The 20000-nt window shown below is 33.2% G+C and overlaps 2 protein-coding genes and 1 long non-coding RNA gene across 3 annotated transcripts in view; 2 read left to right on the forward strand and 1 right to left on the reverse strand.

Moving 5' to 3' along the window:
* The first annotated feature begins 1378 nt into the window (after positions 1 to 1378).
* Positions 1379 to 20000, forward strand: part of LOC134243558 (uncharacterized) — a 65235-nt gene continuing 46613 nt past the window's right edge. Inside the window, exons 1-4 of the mRNA XM_062725812.1 lie at positions 1379 to 1451; positions 1793 to 1838; positions 14253 to 14401; positions 14853 to 15092. Coding sequence (XP_062581796.1) covers positions 1448 to 1451; positions 1793 to 1838; positions 14253 to 14401; positions 14853 to 15092 — 439 coding nt within the window. The 5' untranslated portion in view covers positions 1379 to 1447. The remainder of the gene's footprint in view (positions 1452 to 1792; positions 1839 to 14252; positions 14402 to 14852; positions 15093 to 20000) is intronic.
* Positions 3726 to 8224, reverse strand: LOC134243554 (uncharacterized). The gene is made up of 5 exons (XR_009987060.1): positions 7921 to 8224; positions 6274 to 6358; positions 5295 to 5397; positions 4532 to 4682; positions 3726 to 3830 (listed from the first exon to the last, which is right to left on the reverse strand). It is a non-coding gene; the product is annotated as an uncharacterized LOC134243554 (long non-coding RNA).
* Positions 16425 to 18120, forward strand: LOC134243555 (uncharacterized). The gene is made up of 2 exons (XM_062725808.1): positions 16425 to 16839; positions 17223 to 18120. Exon 2 carries the CDS (start codon positions 17223 to 17225, stop codon positions 18030 to 18032), a length of 810 nt encoding a protein of 269 aa, XP_062581792.1. The 5' UTR covers positions 16425 to 16839; the 3' UTR covers positions 18033 to 18120.

The following is a 20000-nucleotide window of genomic DNA, read 5'->3' on the forward strand; positions in this document are numbered from 1 at the left end:
AATCGAGGAAAATTTTTGAAAAACAAGTTGATGAAAGAGGAATACCAAAAGTCTAGACTAAGTTTAAAGTCTATTCGTAAATTCTATAGTCGATACAGTGACCTTGTCAGCAAATACAATTTATCGTTGAGTCAAAAAATGATAGGGAGCTCACGGAGGATCTGACCGGTCGACAGGGGATGTTCACTCCTCCATGGCGCCTGATCCCACCTGTGATGTTTTGGCGGCCCCTGTGTGCTCTTCTCCTATTTTGTATTGTTTTTATGGACGTTTGAGCTTGAATACTGTTCGTTATCCCCATATATTTCATATACGTATATAAAATCTAATTCACTTTCACATTTTCCATAAGTTTGGATAAATGATTAAAGTGCTCAATTTATTTTTTAGGCCCCACTTTTTGCCTTAAACACTGTTGAGAGAAATTTCTTGAACGTCATATGGCATCGAACAAGGCAAGATAAAATGAGGTATATAATTAAATCACTACATGCTACGTGAATCTTTGTGCAGAAAAAAGCTTTGATTTGAATGTGCGTGTTAATAATTGCAGCATTTGATACCGGTATATCTATTCTGTAGCTCTTGATTATATGAATTCAATTTCTTGATTCAAAAGAGCATATCCTATTATATTTTGTGAATTGATAATACGATCACTTGTCTGAGCAGCGGACGTATAAAAGAAGTTTACACAAAACGAATAATTATTTGCGAAAACATGCTGAAACGGCTTAAAACTCGACAGAGTCAACTGTAAAATCACTTTGCTCCGTAACAAACGATCACCGATGCAAGTACATAAACTGGATTAACGCTAGATTGCATACAAATCTGCAATAATAATTAAACAGTTTAATTGAGTCAGTTTAATTATTTTCAATTGACTGTTTTGAGTTTTCATGCTTTGGGGGCAAACATTTTGCAAAGAATCTTTATTTTTTCGCTTTGTTTAAAAATATTTTATGCCCATTCCGCCCCCCCCCCCCCAATTAAATGATCTTAATATCAATTTACTATAGATATGCTCTTTCCGAAAGGATGCTCCGCTTTGCTGATGCCCATGTTAAAAGTCTAACATCAATAATATTGATGTAAATAATTCATTCAGCTGTGTTTTTGATATCGGTGAAGCATATCTGTTAAACGTAAAGAAAAATAATATCATTACTCATTTTCCCGTTAATTTTATCATTTCATGGCTTAATGATTATAAGTACTCAAAACTCATATTTGCAGAATCCCTTTCCGTTCGTGATGACTCACTCGAGACTATTAGACACAAGTTCCCGAGTCCTGGTCGAAACAGTGTGTCGTACAATGGGAAACAGAGAGTAACTAAATCGATCATAAACCCTACAACTTTAAATATTTAAGTTCTCTGTTGACCCTGCAGTGGACTGTCTACACGTGTGTACTTTGGATTGTGTCTATAGTGCCGAACTGTATGGGTACGTATTTGAGATATGACTAGAAAAGTTACTTAACGTTTACAAAACTAATGTATTTACGATTTAGTGCAATCACAGGGTTGTGAGTGGTTGGCTTTAATTAGCACTAATTATAAGCTGTTTGGGTTTGTATTTGTATACATTAATGTTTTTATTTTTAAAGGCACAAAGGTTTGAAGCCCTCTATTTGAAGTACGCGTATTGTAATTTGAAGTATAAAAAATAAAGATAAAGGAAAAACGAGGAAATTCATTTAGTTTATTGGGTCTTTCATTGATTAACTAGAGTTTGTGTAAGCCAAAGCATCACGCTATAGAAAAGGAACTTAAATTCCATTACAGCTTCCCTCTGTCCTAAATGCCTTCATATGGAGTCAAACAGCTTTTATGCTTCACTGGGTGAAAAAAGTGGTTTCCCATCATGGGAAACTTTATGGAAACCACATGGAAACCTCAAGTTTACATCATGTTTCCCAGTGGTTTCCGTAGCGGATGCTAGGTTATTCCGCCAAGTTTCCGTGACACGGAAACCCCCTACGCTCCGATTCCATAAGGTATCCCGAACCACGGAAACCTCTGTAAACCTGAAGTTTCCCGAACATCCATGTAGTTTCCCGTAATGGGAAACCTGAAGATTCCACTGGTTTCCAGAATCAGGAAACTTGATGGAATCGGAGCGTAGGGGGTTTCCGTGGAATGGAAACTTGGTGGAATCTTTAGGTTTCCTTTTACGGGAAACTACATGGAAGCTCGGGAAACCTCATGATTCCTAAAGTTTCCTTGACTCAGGAAACCATATGGAATCGGAGCGTAGGGGGTTTCCGTGGAATGGAAACTTGATGGAATCTTTAGGTTTCCTTATACGGGAAACTACATGGAAGCTCGGGAAACCTCACGATTCCTAAAGTTTCCTTGACTCAGGAAACCATATGGAATATGAGCGTAGTGGTTTCCGTGGAATGGAAACTTGATGGAATCTTAAGGTTTTCTTTTATGGGAAACTACATGGAAGCTCGTGAAACCTTATGATTCCTGAAGTTTCCTTGACTCAGGAAACTATATGGAACTTGTGTAGCACTTTCTGTGTGGCGGAAACTTGGTGGAATTATCTGGAGTCTCATTCCTGGTGGAAATTACTGGGAAACTTCAAGATTCCCTAACTTTTCTAAAGGAAGCAATGTGAAATAATGCGTATTCTTTTAAAAATCTATCAAAAAAATTTATTACATGTAAAAGAAAAAAGCATTACCATTTTATATGTTTAATAATTCATTTGATGTACAAAAACTGTAACTGAATTTTTCAATGATATCAAAATATTAAATAAATTCATATACAGTATAATTTGTCCAATCCGGCTACCGCCGGTTCCATAAAATTTGGCCGGATTAGACAGAATCCGGAGTGCAGGAAAAATGCAGGAAAATATCAATTTCAAAAATTTTCGTTGTTTATTAACAAGTACATTATATACATTTCATAAATAAAAATAAAAGATGAAATCAATCACTATTTTGGAGTCTAGAAATTATAAAATAGTCTCACATGACTTGCTGTATTTTCTTATTTGTTCACGAAGTTTAAAAGTCGGGTGAAATGTTACCTCAATCAAAATATACAGGCACGCATAATATAGGCCTACTATGTATCAAGCGGACCTGGTTTCGCTTGTCAAAGACCTCGTTCAATGTATTGACAGTAATGCACAATTATTTACGATGTGCTAATTATTAGATTGAACTTTTAATTTTATGTAAAAATTTATGTCTTCCCCCACAGTGTCATGGCGCCATTTTGAATGCGTTCGATTTTCGATCCCGATTTATATTTTGATTTGTAAATCGCGTACATAATTATATTTTTGTGTTTATGTTATAATGTGGTAAAAGGAGTTAAAACAAAGTTATTTTAAATTGTAATTTAATCATATAATATATTTTTCAAGTGGACTGTGTCACCGCCGCATTTCACCGAGTTCGTCTCATGGCACTAATAATCATGCTAATGTAAACACAGATTATCACATTCCCTGGACGAAAGGTGTTAATTGCTTTGAAGTAACTCTGGTGTGGCCGGATTAGAGGGAATAATTACCGTTAATTATGAGCAGTTGGGACCAGTATGGCCGTTCGGAATACAAAATAGACAGTATCCGGACTACACAGAATTTTTTAAAATGAATTTGTTAAAGAAGTGCATGGGACTAAAATTTACGGACGGAATGGACAAAAGTCCGGAGTACTCAGAGTCCGGATTAGACAAATTTTACTGTATCTTAGATAAACAATGGAACAGTCTTTCACATTTAAGTCCATTCATAAGGGTCATTAAGTACTTCTTTCAACATCAGTTTCCTGGTTTTCTTCACATCACCTATGATCTGCAATATTCATACAAAATTATTATATGATGTCAGAATTATAATGCTTGAATATAACTTAGAAATCTGAAAGATCAGTCAATGTCCTTTAATATACCAATATCAATAATTACTTTCCATGACCATGATACATATGATTTCAGCATTTAATGTATCTCTTTAACATTTAATACTTTATGATAAGTGAAAAAAATAACATAATATAAATAATGTTTTCAGCCTTATTATGTCATTGAGAATATATTACTACATGTATCTCATACTAAGAACCCTGCTTTAAGTTTGATTAGTTTGAGAGAAAACATACTGTATACAGGGTTATTTTCGCCCCGTCTTATTTTCACCCTTTCACACTTGCGAACAATTTTGTCCCGTTTTAAATTCGCCTAGTCATAGTTATTGTTAACGAAATATTACTGTATTCTTTGAACTCGCCCCGTTTTAAATTGGCCCAAATAAGGGTAGGGCGAAAGGGGCGAAAATAAAACGTGGGCGAAAATTCCCCTGTATACAGTACCCTTTATAATAACAAAAATATTAGGGAGAGATTTTTTTTTTTATTTTGATATTCGACCTAGAAATTGGTTGAAGATCATTGCAGACCCTCCACCCCATTGCACAAAAGCTAGATTACACCAGGGGAGAAATACACTTTGGACTACGATTTTAAAAAAAGATATACAGTAGATTTTGATACTGACCTTTGACCTAGAAAATTAGTCCAAGGTCACTCTTCATCCTCTATCCACAGGCTCTCTGTAGTTTAAGTTTGAGAGAGAAATATGCACAGAACGAGTGATTTCAGATGGAGTGATGGGTAGACAATGTCTAAGGGCATCCACAGAACAGGACCTAAAAATAATGCAATATATATGTTTTACAGTATATCCAAAATTTAAATAATGTTTTACAGTATATATACACATGTACTTGTATGTTGATGATTTATCATATGCTGCATTGGACACATATGATTTTATCATGGTTTAAGTATACATGTATCTTATGAGTAATTTTATACCGGTATTGCATGTACGCTCAGTTTATTTAAGAAATAAATAACAAGTTTATAAACTTCAATGGGAGAGATACCACAAATGTATATGTAAACAAGTAATTTAATTTTTTTTACATATATTGACCAACATTATTTACATCCATTCATCATGTTCATGAATTGGCTGATCAAAATTCAGTCAGTTTTAGATCTATATGATATACCACAAAGGACTTTCACATTTACAAAAGTTATTCCCCTTCGCAGGGTCGATCTGGGGTCAACCTGCTTAAGACGCTGTTTTCCCTCTTTAACTGTATCAACTTTGAGGGACAATATCTTAGAAATAAAATCTGTATGAACATTATCATTATGACTTGCATGTTGCCCCCATACTCTGGCAATACAGATACAGATCGTAATTGTCCAATATTTTTGAAGATTGAAAATATTAACAAGTAACTTACAAAGGACAAAGTGGGGAAAATGAGCGATACGCCGACAATTGGAGGAAACTCTTAGGAATGTGAAATTCGTCTATTGGTGATGACAATTCCTGTTTTACTGTCACTGAAAAATGAAGAGACATTAAAAATTTAAGCCCTATTGTCATACACGCATGCTGTTTTTTCATCCATATAACCTTTTAGTATCATAAAATTTACCAAAATTTAATACTTCAAATAATTTCATTGAATATCTATAAAATAAAGGAAACTCTAAAAACTTAGTGACTTGCAGAAATTATTCCTTGAAGAGAAAAAAATCTATCATATTTCACATAAATATGTGCATAATGAGCCTTTTTTATTCATTTAGAACATATAGTATGTGCCTCATTTCCCCAAGAAATTTTCAAAGACAATGGACTATGACTGTAAGCAGAAATCATTGCTGTTTACTTACATTGGAAAATTTAAGAAAATAATTAATCTCCTTTTTTTTTTTTAAATAATGCTAAAAATAATTTAATCTATTAAAAATAATCTAACTGACTGTAAAATAACATTTTTCATAATCTTAATCTATGGGCAGATCACTTTAACTTCATAAAACTACCTGATATTAAAGTAGAACTCTTTAGTGTGCAGTTTTTAGAGCTTCCTTTAAGTAATCAAAATACTGACCAGCAAGAAATCAGTTAATAAGCATTTCCTTTTTTTCATTCAAATTTTTGTAGAGATCTCAGAGTTTTTTCCTGTTCAATTCAGGTTCAAGACGACAAAGTTTTATTGAAGTGTGTGTATTAGAGAACTGATTGTATGTCAATCATAGCAATACACACATAACATGGAGGGGGCAAATTGTTTCAGCCCTAGCTTTTACATAAAACTTCTTGTAGCTCACAGCTGATATACCACAGTTCAGTATTTAAATAAAATTTAGAATCTTTTTTTTTCAGGCAATTGTCATATACATACTAATCATGAATGAATTACCACTTACCAAATGACCACATCCTGAATCATCATACATTTTCTATAATTTTATCTCACTGGTTTTCTTTTAAAGTCACACAGTTTTCTTCTCTCTGAAATGATAAATTATGTCCAGGTACTATTGCATTCTAATTTAAACTAACTATGTAATAGCATTAGCAACAACTGGGATGGAAGAAAAAATAACCAGAAATCTCTGTCAAGACTGTAGCTCTACTGGTTTGTACTTATCAAAAACTGATGCACAGAATTATGTATCTTAGTATAGTCTACTTGTGTGCCAAGTTATATTGAAATCAGACTAAAATTTAAGGAGGAGTAGTGTTTGCAGACAGACGGACGGACAGCTAGACAGATGGACGGACGCATTACTATCGCATAAGCTCTTCTGGTTTCTGACAAGTAGAGCTAAAAACAAGAAGCGCTTGTGAAACACAGCAACAAAGTTCGAAAATGCAATTTTTTTTAGCATACTGTTACAGGTCACTGTCAAGATCACATAATCATTGTCCTTGTTGCCATTTGAAAGCACTTCATTAGTGGAGTATGCATACTAAATATGAAGCCACTATCTCGTATAGTTCTAAAGTTATGGTGAAGGTTTAAGTTGACCACAGACACTCAGACAGACACACAGATATACAGTTATGGCAAAAGTTTGAACATTATAACTTGGTATACACACAGCCACTTCGAGGTATCAAGGGTAAAATTCACAGCACAGCGGGACTGCATTTTGACTTCGAGGGATCAAGGGTTTCGAGAGATCAGGAGTTCGAGAAATCAAGAGCAAATCTGCTTAGTTATATAGTGGAAAAAATCGGGACCGGAGACTCACTTCAAGCGATCAAGAACTTCTGAGAAATCGAAGTTCAAGCTATCAAGAGTTACCTGAATATACAGATATAATAAGCATCTTATTATTTGCAATTTTGACCTAATGACAGCTAAATCTGTTCAGTAAGACAATACTGTGTACATGTATGTAATTAGTTTTATTGTGCATGATTATTTACTTATTTTCTTGATCTTCTCAACTTGAAGTGTTCTGTATTTTATTACCAAGTTTGTAATAAACATAATGAAACATACCCTTTTCCACATCACATCCTGTATCAGACCTTTGACCAATATCAGCCCTAGGGCCTCTGTCCCTCTGGCTGATATTGGTGTCTCGGGCTAGGATGTGATATGGAAAAGAGTATGTATTATTCGCTATACATTGTCCTACTCAGGTCAATAATTGTGAAAAAACTGATAATTTAAGCTGATGATTCATTTGCATTTCTTGACATACTATAAATATTAATTCACTATTAGGCTTTTCTTTTTTTACATCTTCATCTCAACAGGTTAGACATTACAAAAAAAATCTTTTGAGCAGTAAACTATTTCAATAAACAATAAAACAAACCTAATCTCTTCAGAAAAGTGGACCGGCTTTCACCTACATTCACTTTTATATGTATATTTTTCCTCCATATCATCGTCATGCATATATGATTAAGGTTATGCTATTCCCTACAATCTATTCCAACTGTTCTGATGAGGATATCCTTCATGAATAATCGGATAAGCTGAGATTGAAGACACTTTTTTGTAAAAATATCGATGCTTTTATCAAAGTTTTGAACCAATAATATTTCATTTATACCTTGCCATAAGTCGTAAGTTCCAAAAAACAAGAGTTGGCTATCCGAAAAGTCAGAAAACACATGTATTCAAACCGGATGTTCTACGGTCTGAATTTAACTACGAAACCATGCACGGTGAAACTATTATCATCCGGATAATTTGAGCGGGGTTAAAAATATTTTTTTTTTAATTCCGAAAAGTATTCATTTATATATAGAGAGAGAACATACATATGAAGCATACATTTTAATAAACATGATAAAAGGCGAAACGTTGCCATTTTACAACATACAGCATGCACATGCACGGTGCCTTTGGGGCCTCCATAATCTAAGTTATGCTATATCATACTATTGTCTCAAATTTTTTTTTCTCTCTCTCTCTCTTTCTCTCTGCAATATATACACTTAACAATTTAGAACTTAGGTATCCAACTTTTCAAAATGGCGTCAGAGTAAAAGTTGCCTCCGATAGTGAAGATTTGTTGTTGCCAAATATTACAACTATTTACCGTAAAAAGTTAACAAAAATATACGTACACTAAACCTTCATAGTTGGCCATTGCATTTATCACAGTCTTAAAGACACTGGGTGGTGAAACCATCTTTACATTTCACATTTACCAGCTGCTTACACCTTCTTCTTCGTCCTTCTCGATCCTCCAAAAATGGCGCCTCGGGAAATTGACCAATGAAATAAAGCGCCTACAGAGCGATGCAGGATGGGAAATATAAACTGTTGAGATCTTATATATTAGAATTTAATTAAGTTTTCCCCTTTTCGTGGAATAAAAAGAGGGGCTCCTAAATATTTTTGCCGATATGATGTGTAGGCCTAGTATATTTAGAAAAAAAGCGGTTAAATACATGAGGCAAGAGCAGAAAAAAAAATTCTTGCTCGACACCTCAACTTATTTGCCTTCGGGATATGGGTTTCGGGGCTTGGTTGTTTTTAGTGGCCGTCCTTGCTGAAAGTACCCCCCCCCCCTCTCCCCGCTTCTTTTAACTGTTACATGTATGATTATGAATTTATAATGTCACACTAACAGATGTTAAATTTTTAAAGGCACATTTTTTTTATTGTGAACTTTCCACAGGAATCCTAAAAGGCATGAAAACGATCTACAATTATAATATGATTATCAAGAACAGTTTTTTTTTTTTATTTCAATAGTGATGATTGAAAAGTTCGGTGATTAATAATTCATTGCTAATAAATTGTTGTGTTTTTTCGGGGGGGGGGGGGGGGGGGGGGATTAAATTACTAATTGAACTCCCTCCTTTTCGGGGTTTAATTAGATTTTGAGCCTGCTATCAATATTACTGGTGGACCTGCTAGACTTTTCTCTAATTGCTACATGTACATTGTACTTTAAACTCCTTGGCTTTTAGCTAAAAAAATTTCACACATCATTTTAACACGTAAAATTGTCTTAAAAATGAATCAGAATATGTTGAAAACCTTTTTCTTAGGAGAATTATATCTCTAGGTGGAACAAAACTAACACCTTATCAAAGTCAGGAAAATATAACAGTATTTTAATTCAGTATTTTAGTCGTGATTGGTATAAGTGAAGTCATGGGAAAAATTATGTCAAAAGTCATCTAGATACTCGTTGATGTGCAGGGCTGCACTTATGCATACAGCTTTAGCTGCTGGTCCCGCCCTGTATTCTTTAATGTTTTTTTTTTTTCGTTAAGAAATCTGGTAAGGTATACTAGTAAAAATAAAATCCCGGTTAGTTTATTACTCTAACGGAAATTACTTTCCTACAGGCCTGAAGATCAAGTCTATTAATCACGCAAGTTTTTTTTTTAAAGAGTAGCATGTCGGCGAATAAAAATAAAGTAGTGTACAACATAGATAAAGAAATGTTTGTTGAAGTATTGACAAACTTCATACCTTTATAGAATGAAATCAACAAAAAGTGCACAAAAATACAATCGTGACAATTATACAATGAATTAATTATACAATTAATTATTTTAATAGATTGCCTTAGCATGCACTACTTTAAAATCCATTGTTCTTAAGGAAAAGAAAATCATGCAAAATATTATAGACTTTCCTTTATCTAGAGCAATGGCCTTTGGAGAAAAAAAAATATCTGAAAATTTTAAAGTTTGTTAAATATAATGTACCCTACATTCTAATTTCATGCGAAAAGTGTAGGCGTTTACTACACGGGGATCTGCGTACATATTTAAACAAAAAAAGGAAAGACAAAAAAAAAAAAAAACGTTTTATGTGATGAATTATATTATAAACATTTATCTAATAAATGTCTTTGTAGTACGTTAGATTACAAATTTCACACAAAAAAACCCATCAACAATATTAAATACAGTTTTGATTTCACATTGATCTATTAACGTCATTCTGATTTAATATAATTATACACGACGAGAATTAAGATCTATTCAATACCTATAGAAAATTATTTAATTTCTAAAGAGGATAGTTTTATTTTAAATCAGTAATGAAAATTGAAATAAAAATTCTAAATAGTTTGTTCTTTCATTGAACTTCTTAAATCTAGGTTATTTTATAAATATGTTCTCTTGTATAACTTTATTTATGGAATATACAATTTTTTAAATGATAAAAGAAACACGAATCATCATCTTAATTTAAAAGAATTTTCGGTCGGAGACTGTGTGTGTACATGCTCGACGACAGCCCATTGTTCCCTTTAGGTACAAAACCGTCTCAATTCACATAGAATATGTCTTTCCTGATATACTTTATTTTATCAAATAAAATATACAACATGACTATCTTGTTATGATTAATGACTATGTATGTGTATCGGTATATGTGTCCTTATTAGGTAATAACATAATGTAGGTGTAGAATAATGAAGTAGTAATGTAGTTTTTCTTGTTTAAGTAATAGTTTTTTTATTATTAATTTTTTTGTATCTAGTACATCAGTATTTCATGTATTTTCAGGTTTATATGAAGTTCAGTATATAAGATCTATATAAAATATTTTTTGTTTTGCATTTACGTTCATAAATTGATGCATTAATTCAGTTTGCCAAAAATGTCAAGACAAATAATTAAATCTGGTCAATTTACTTATAAAAACTCCATCTGTTAGATATGTTTTGTAACAAGGGCACAAAAATGTACTATGATGTAATTTGTTATTCAGAGGGTCAAGCAAATTTGCAGATAGGTGTTACGTTGTTTGCAATTGTCCTTTAGGGTTTCCTTTCATCTTTTTTTACCTAGTGTCAAAGTCAAGATATACTCAGGTGTCAGTAGATTTTTCTTTGTTAGGGGATTACCCGTGTTAGAGTCAATTAATGGATAATGGTCAGTGTCCGGAGATCACGGTCACGTGATCTATTTAATAGCGATTTCAATTAACGAAACTATTTGAGAACAAAGAAACTAAATTTTGATTGGCCGAAATTGACCAGGGAAGCCCGGGTCTCCGATTTAGATTGCGTACCCTTTTTCGGTCATTCTTATCGGAGACCTGAATAAAGCAGTATATTTTACTTAGCACTTCCCTGTGTCTAATTTCAGGTAAAATGGTTTATATATCTTTTTCTTTTTTTTCTTTTAAAATTAATTGCAAGTTATTCTTCTGTTTTGTAAAAGTTACTTAAACTATTTGATTTTGTTTTATGGAAATTTGAGCTTTCATTTAAGGTAAAAAAAAAAAAAAAAATTCGGTTTTAAATAATTAATTACACAAAACCCAGTTATGCAGTTTTAAGGTTTTTATTGTTTAAACTTTTTATAAAAGTATAGTTCCCAGTCAACATTCATCATTATACATGGCTTAATATAATTTGTTTCAATTATTTTGGTTCAAACCAATAAAGTTCGGAAATCATTTGTTCAGTTTAGGTTTTAGATTTTACTGTTTATTAAACTGGTTTTCACTTTGCACAATGTTGAACAAACAAAACCATGCGGCGAGTAACTTTTATATTGTAAGTTTTTAGGAAGTATTTCTTTGATTGATCAAGTAATAGGGATGTTTTAGATAAAATAATGGCGTTTTTAATTCTTCTTATTTTGGTTTAAAGTTATTTATATTGATAATGTTAACTTAAACTTGTTTACATTTTGTCAGTTCGAATTTTCTTAGCCAATGTTTACCTTCACTACTTATCTAGTTAAATGACTTTGTTTCGATTTTTTGTATATAGAGTGAGTATTTTCATATTGTTTGATCACTCTATTAGTCACCAGAGTTAAGTAAGTTAGGGCACCAACCTTTGTAATGCGTTATGCAGATAGAAATATGATTTTTATTGTACCTGGTGACTATATATATTGTCCATTCTTATCGGAGACCTGAATAAAGCAGTATATTTTACTTAGCACTTCCCTGTGTCTAATTTCAGTAATCGTCCCAAACCTATTTGGACTGGACATTACGTCATTAAGGGTCCTCTACACTGCCAGCGAGTCAAGTTCCCCAACTATTCAAATCGTACAAATACACGACACGATAAATATACAAAAAATACACAGTGACAGGTGTCTTCGCGGCACGTGTCTCCACCTGAAATGGCACGTGAGGACAGGTGTCCCTAGTTACACAGGCCGACCATAGTGACTTTTTCAAAAGCGTTTTTTTGGGGGGGCTTCTCAAGGAAAAAATGAAAAGCAACCCACCCACCCCCAATAATAAAAATAATAATTTAATAAATTAAAAAAAAAACAATATTCACTATTAATAGTAAAATACTAGTATGATAATACTTAACCCCCAGCCAATTTGATGAATGATTCTTATCTGACCAGTTTATATTTAAGGAATAACTGTCTTATTTTTCGAATTCATGAAGTGATTTATGCATACGAAGGCGTTTATGCATAAAATTATCACACAAGCCAATCCATTGATCATCTTCATGAATTTGAAAAATAAGACAGTTATTCCTTATATTTACATGCTTTAATTCCGCCAATCCACGGGCTCCAAGCCTGCTTCTCTCTAGGTGTTGCCCCGCCCTGCACGTGGTTTTTTTTTTTGGAACCGCGCCAAAACATTCATGAGAAAATCAATTACATTTACAATTGGTAATTTTATCTCGGACAAAGACATTGGAAATGTAAATATTAATATATTAATTCATATTAAAACAAAATCTTTATCACTTTCTAAACTTGTATTTAAAAACTTGAAACACTAAAAATGTAATTTTGACAAACCAACTGAAGTATTTTTTTCCTGACGGATTACCCCGATATATAAGAAATGCCAACCTCTGGTATCTAACACAAATGCCTAGTAAGGTACCTTGATGTCTTGTGAATACATGTAATTATGTAAAAATAATTCTTCAATGTCAGTTGCAAAAGACTGGAAAAAAATTTAATTATTTTATTGAGGAACGTCTCACCTGTCCTTAATCAGTAATCGTAATTTGACACATTTCTTTATTTACTTTTTAATCGATCTTTTTAGTAAACCTTTTCTGTAAATAATTTCATTAAATGTACCCTTCCTTAGCTCTTCCATTTTTTCAAAGGAACATTCATCATAGACAGCTTCAAGAAAGTGGGATCGGAAATGATTGATTTCTACATAACTGCATGCACTTACTTTTTTCTATTCCACTTCACGCATTCTATACGAGTTTACCAAAACTTATGTGATAAATCAAATTCAAAATTGAATTAAATTAAATAAATTCAGTAAAATAAAATTAAATTAAAATTGAATTGCGTTCACGGTGCTGAAATATTAAATTAATCACACAGAAATACACATCTAGTTATTTTAACTGTTTGAAGTTAATTATTTTGATACAGCATGTAATCATTTTTGAAATATTTCTATCATTGGTAAAAATATGGTAACATAATTAAATATTTAACTTTTTGTAAAATAAAAGGTAGGTGGGTTAGTATTGAGATTTACTTTCAAAGTGTCCCTGCCTGGGAAACATGGGGGAAACTACACATTGGTGGCTTCCATGTCGGGAATCTGTATGGAAACCACTGAGGCATGTTTACATGGTTTCCTATCTTGGGAAACTTACGGGAAACCACAGGTTGGTTGTTTCCATATCGGGAATCTACATGGAAACCACCGGGGCATGTTTCCATGGTTTCCTATCTTGGGAAACTTACGGGAAACCACAGGTTGATTGTTTCCATGTCGGGAAACTATGTGGAAACCACCAGGGTATGTTTCCATGGTTTCCTATCTTGGGAAACTTACGGGAAACCACAGGTTGATTGTTTCCATGTCGGGAATCTATGTGGAAACCACTATGTGGTTTCCATAAAATGAAAACTATATGGAAACTACTGATGTCACGATTCCCATATGTTTCCATCGGGTTTCCAAATTTGGGAAACCTGGCTTTTCATCCTGTGCTTCACTCGCAAAGTTGCCATCAAATCCCAAATGTAAAGCGGAACACATTCCAGAGCAGAGAACGTCTTGTCCTAACGAGTCTGCAGAAGACAAAGTACAAATGTGTGGATTTTTGACGGGGAATTTGACAGTCAAAATAAATATAAGTACGCATAAAATATGGTCAGTTAAATATCAATGTATCTTTTATTTGTTCTTTTTGGTGGGTTTGATTCTTTATTGTTTCAATTCAAAACCTGGAATTAAAATGCAAACTCTTACTTTAATTGCACATTGTTTTCAAATATATGATAGTTCAGAGATATAAAAGATATAAATGGATATATTGATTTATACGAAAACTCCACCTACTTTTTACAGGGTTATTTTCGTCTCGTCTTTTTTTTTTGCCCTTTCACACCTGCAAACAAATTCCCCCTATGTTTAATTCGCCCAGTCATAGATTTAAAAAAAAAAAGATATTATATACTTCATTCTTTGAATTCGCTCCGTTTCAAAATCGCCCAAATGAGGGTTGGTCGAGAGGGGCGAAAATTGAAAATTGCTTTCAGAAAATAGCACAATATGCAACTGATACCGATAACACATTACTTATAGATTTATTATCCCCGGAAGTGCAAGGAACAGTTATCTACTATGACTGTGTGCTTTTGAGCAAAAATACCCAAACAGAATGCCAGTCAAATGCCACAGGTCCAATGGAAAAATTCCTGCTACAAGAGCTAGGCCCAGATATCCCGGATGTTACCGTGTCGGCATTCCAAGGCAATTCCTGTCTTTCTTACCCTGTCACTGACGTCCAGGTATCGGCAACAGCTAGAACTGTACAAACAACAGGTATTATGACTTGACAAGCTTACTTACCCACCTACCTAGTCCTTGTTGTACCCAGACTCACATAGGGCAAAGATTAGGGATTTCGATTCCTCTCTGTTTTAGGCTGTCCTCTTCACATCTCCAAAGGTTATATTAATTTCCCAAAGTTCTTTTTCTACGGTTGGCTTCCATATCTTTGCCATGTTTGTTCATTATGACGAATCTATTCTCTTTCCATTTGTGCCATCTATACTCCTGTTTTAATTATAAAATTGTTTTACAACAATCGAAATGAATTTGAATTACCACATTATAATGAAATCTTTAACAACATAAAGCATCATTACAAAAATATATTGCGGGTTCCAGTAAATATGATACTAAGCTTCTTTTTTTACCCCTCATTAAAATATTCACGGCAGTGGATAAGAAACTTCAGCAGTATTGTACAACAATATATTTTCAAAAGAAGTGGATACTTAAACATCCAAGGAACATCTCGAAAATTTCAAATCACAAAAATTAAATTTAATTTGGTTGTTAAGTGTTGTAAACTAATCTATTAACAATTAATTAAGAAAAAAAAAGAAAATAATATTTTACATACTAGTGGATGTAAATATTATATATTGTATATAAAAAGTAGTTTGTTGAATTGCTTGTCTTTATTTTCAGAACCTGTGGAGGACAAAAACCTGGAAAGAAGGACTTATCATCATCATCCTTATCATCATCATCGAATAAACTGGATTAAAAATTCAAAATATTTATATATTTTATTTCTTTAGTTTATACACAAGTTACTAATGTTTTAAGAATGTCGGCTGGACTGAGGACATCGGCCTAGATAGCTCAGTGGTTGGGGCACCTGACTAGTAATACAGGAGTCTAGGGCTCGATTCCTTGTCCAGCTATCCATATGTTTTCATTATATATGTATTTATGGATTTTCATTGTATGTTTACTCATTCCTCCTTCCATAATACACATACATACAAATATATAATCATATGTAATAATCGTATGTAATCAAATGTGTGCTTAAGCAAAAATACACAAACATAAATATGAAGTGCCTTTCAAATGTCAATTTAACGTTATTTTAACCGAAACCATTATTTATTAGCGATTGCCAAAAAAAAAAGGGATCCGGTGACCTGCTGTAATATTTAGATCAACTTAGTATTTTATTTCATTTTTAATCAAATTCAACTCTTTGTTTGTTGGGAAAATATGTATTAATTCACTACGGATACTCTCTTCAAATTGTTTTGAAAATGCACATATATCTGATTGTTAATGAAATATAAAGATTATGCTGCAGTATGCAGTATGCAGTAATTAAACTCTAGCTTTCTTTGCTTTGTGTCGATGATTTTATTTGTTTCTTTCCTGTGTTATTTTTAACAGAAAAGATTGCAACATCAGGAAATATATGGCAATGCATTTCTGAGTGACAATATATATGAAAACCATGTTTTCTGAAATGCTTTGTGGATAAGGAAAATAATATACTGATATGTTTTTGTATGTTTTGAAGTGCATGTAACGGAAAATAGTATTTTTAAAATAAATGCATTCCATATAAATAAATACTGATAAAGCATATGACGAACGAAAATACGGAAAAACCTCATATGAACAAGGAAATCAGACTCAGTGCCTGTACGTAATATGTAAACACAGCTGATATATTTTCTCTTCATGCACAGAGATTTACAACTGGTTGCGTTGTTTTTAATTTTAAATTACCATTTGTGATTACACTGTAAGTTACTTCTATATTTTCTTTGTATTTTAGCTATCATGAACAAAATATACAATCAGTTGTTTAAACTTAATCTTAATAAAGGTAAAACGTTCTTAGTACGCCAACTGAATTTTTTCTGATTGAAATATACTTTTCCATTCTGTTTCTTTCAAATTTGAAGTTTTAACCAGAATGAATTAATTTCAATCCACCATAATAAAAATCCATTCATGGCTGAGGGAAATTTCTATTCAAAGTCGTTCAAAGAAAGGCTTTGCCACCTTCCAGAGGAGAGACTACAAAAGTCATGTCATAACAAAGCTATATGATAAATGTGATGAATTTAACTTCAATTTCCCTTACTTAATTATAAATCATTAAGTGAATTTCTTTCATTTTAGATGTTGCACTCGATGATCTTTAAAAACTTCGTCCACTATCATGAATACCAGTCATTAGAATTCAATACAGGATTTAATCTTATCATTGGAAGCAATAGTAGTGGCAAGTCTGTAATCTTCGAAATCATCCGCCGTTGTTTATCCACTAAAAAGAGTGCAACCATTACCTCTACCTATGGCGAAAGTAAAGTGTCATTCGCTGTATGTAGGTATATCAATGTGTCTGCAGAATACAATACAATGCTGTCTGGAATATACAAGCAAGTGGGGGACAGCCCTAAGCAAACAACCTATGTAAAATTTGTCATATTTCAATCCAGTGAAAAGCAATATATATGTTGTGCCAATAAGTTCGCTTGCAAAGAAATGAATATTTTATCGGAAGATACGATGATGTCATCAGAAAATGTATACGTCACTGAAGAGAAAACACCGAAAATTTACAACTTTTTGAAAGACGGGATAGTTCCAATTGAAAAAGATGCAGATGCTGTTGAAAGAGAGATCATCGTTTTATACAAAGAATGCGACTTTAAGAGCAAAAAGGAGAGCGAATGCCAATGTAAACTAGCAATGCTGGACGATAGATACGTGGCTACCTTTCCCATGCGATCCATTGGCCCATCACAATGGACTGAAAGTGACAGAGTCGATGCAAGACTGCATAGGGAAAATGAAATAATAACAAATGAAAGAGCAGAGATTATTCACTTTCTATTTGAGAAAGGCATGAAAGGTTTTGATAAACACGTATTTGAAGAAACACTTTGGAAACTCACACATCCAAAAAAAAATACAAACTTAGCCTAGAGGAAATTAAAGAAGGTGATAGTGCATCAAAATCAAAAACGTTAATTAAAATTAACGGCAAAAGTTTAACTAGATGCTGTCATGAGACAGTAATACCCGCACTAAGGTGTTTGCCTCTAAATACACAATCCTACGGGCGGCTTACCAAGGAAAAAGTCAAAATAATTCTATATAATTCAGGCACGTAGCATCGTTTTTGAAAGTGGGGGGGGGGGGCAACCTGAGAAAATTTTTACTAACCTAAAAAAATTAACAAGGAAAAAAAATGAAATAGGGGGGGGGGGTGGGGGTGTGGGGGTGGTGGCCACTTTTTTTTCAAGGCAAAATTACTTTCACTTCCAATTTTTCCCATATTTCCTTGCAATGTATATACTGTGGTTAAAAGTGGGGGGAGGGGGCAACCATCTTTTTAATGGACGGTTGCTACCTGCCCGTAATTTACATATGTATTCATAAAATTGGGTATGAAATTATCCCTGTGACCTATAACTCAGAACCTCTTATATTTATTTTACATGCTTAATTCAATCACACAGTACATACTTTTGGGAATAGGCTAGATGGAACAGTTTTGTTAAAACAGTGTGACAGTCTCTTGCTCCGGAGAGCTACTGTTGTAATAAACCCCAACAAACACCTCTGAGGCTTGAAAGGCGTTTATTGAAATATTGGTAAAAGAACTGTAAAAGAACAAAAAACAAGAATTACAATCTGAATGATATGACACGGATTACATCATACACTAACAGTGACAGAAACAGGTGACCATACTTTTATACATGAATCCATGCTTCAGCATATTATGTGTATAATATGAATAACTCATTTCAAGACATCAATCAAAAGGGTAATGTAATAAACTTTAAAGTACAAATAATTTTATCTGACACTGGTAAATCTATCTAATAACATGAGCCAAATCTGAGCTTCTTAAGTACATATGCACTACACGAGTACACATAGATAGTAAAATAATAAACAGTTGACTAGATTTACGTATGACTAGACCTAAGACTAACATTTCAGGTATAAGTATATTAATGCAGAGTAGATTCATAATTATCGATGATACCGATACAAATAGATTACACTGATGAAAAAACCTAACCCGAATTTTCTCTTAAACAGACATGTTTACATATAGATAAATTTCACTAGTATACCAAAAACATCCTGACATGGACAAATAATGCATTCTATTTTTACATAATGATAGAAAAACACTTACGCTGTGGCCTAAGACAAAAATGTCAAATGTAAAGGTTAATAAGAGGCAAAAAACAGTGTGCTCGGAAGCACATGTTGTCGACAATCAAAATGAGGCTCGTTTCTGCGCATAAAAGAAAGAACCAAGGTAAACATACAAAATTCCGGGACGGAACAAACAGTGTTTGTTATGAATTAATTTAAAATTTGTTCTTGACATGTAAATTCTACATCACATCACGTTGCGTCACCCATTATCATATTTTTAGATTAAACTCCATTTGGTACACCTCGGCCGATTCCCACTTCATCTGATAAGGTGACGGAATCGACGGCACGGAGGTTTTCCGAATGGAATATCATTATAACATGCTGCAGAATGGTGTGCTTTGGATTAATTCATTTTGTGTTATAATTGGATTTATATTTCATGAAGTTTACAGGACCTATGGAGGTCGGTAAGTACAAGTTTAAGTATAGTGGGGGTAAAATAAACCTAAACGATTAGGTTAAAGTTCAAAAATGGTCAAAGATCATCGCATGCCACACTAGACGAATTTCATATTGTGAAGTTATCTCCCCTTGTCGATGTGACATTCAGTTACTGCCAATACTGGTGCGGATCCAGAATTTTTTTCGGGAGTAGGGAGGGGGGTTCACATCTCAGTCAAAATATTCATGCCTAGAATTTCCTGACAAGCAGGAGAAAAAAATCATACACTGAAAACAAATAAACAAAAAAAACCCCAATGTTTTCTTAGT

The sequence above is a fragment of the Saccostrea cucullata genome, unplaced genomic scaffold (assembly GCF_032062105.1).
Source record: "Saccostrea cucullata isolate Sc308-1 unplaced genomic scaffold, CSIRO_AGI_Scuc_v1 ctg3093, whole genome shotgun sequence".
NCBI classification, from domain to species: Eukaryota; Metazoa; Mollusca; class Bivalvia; order Ostreida; family Ostreidae; genus Saccostrea; species Saccostrea cuccullata.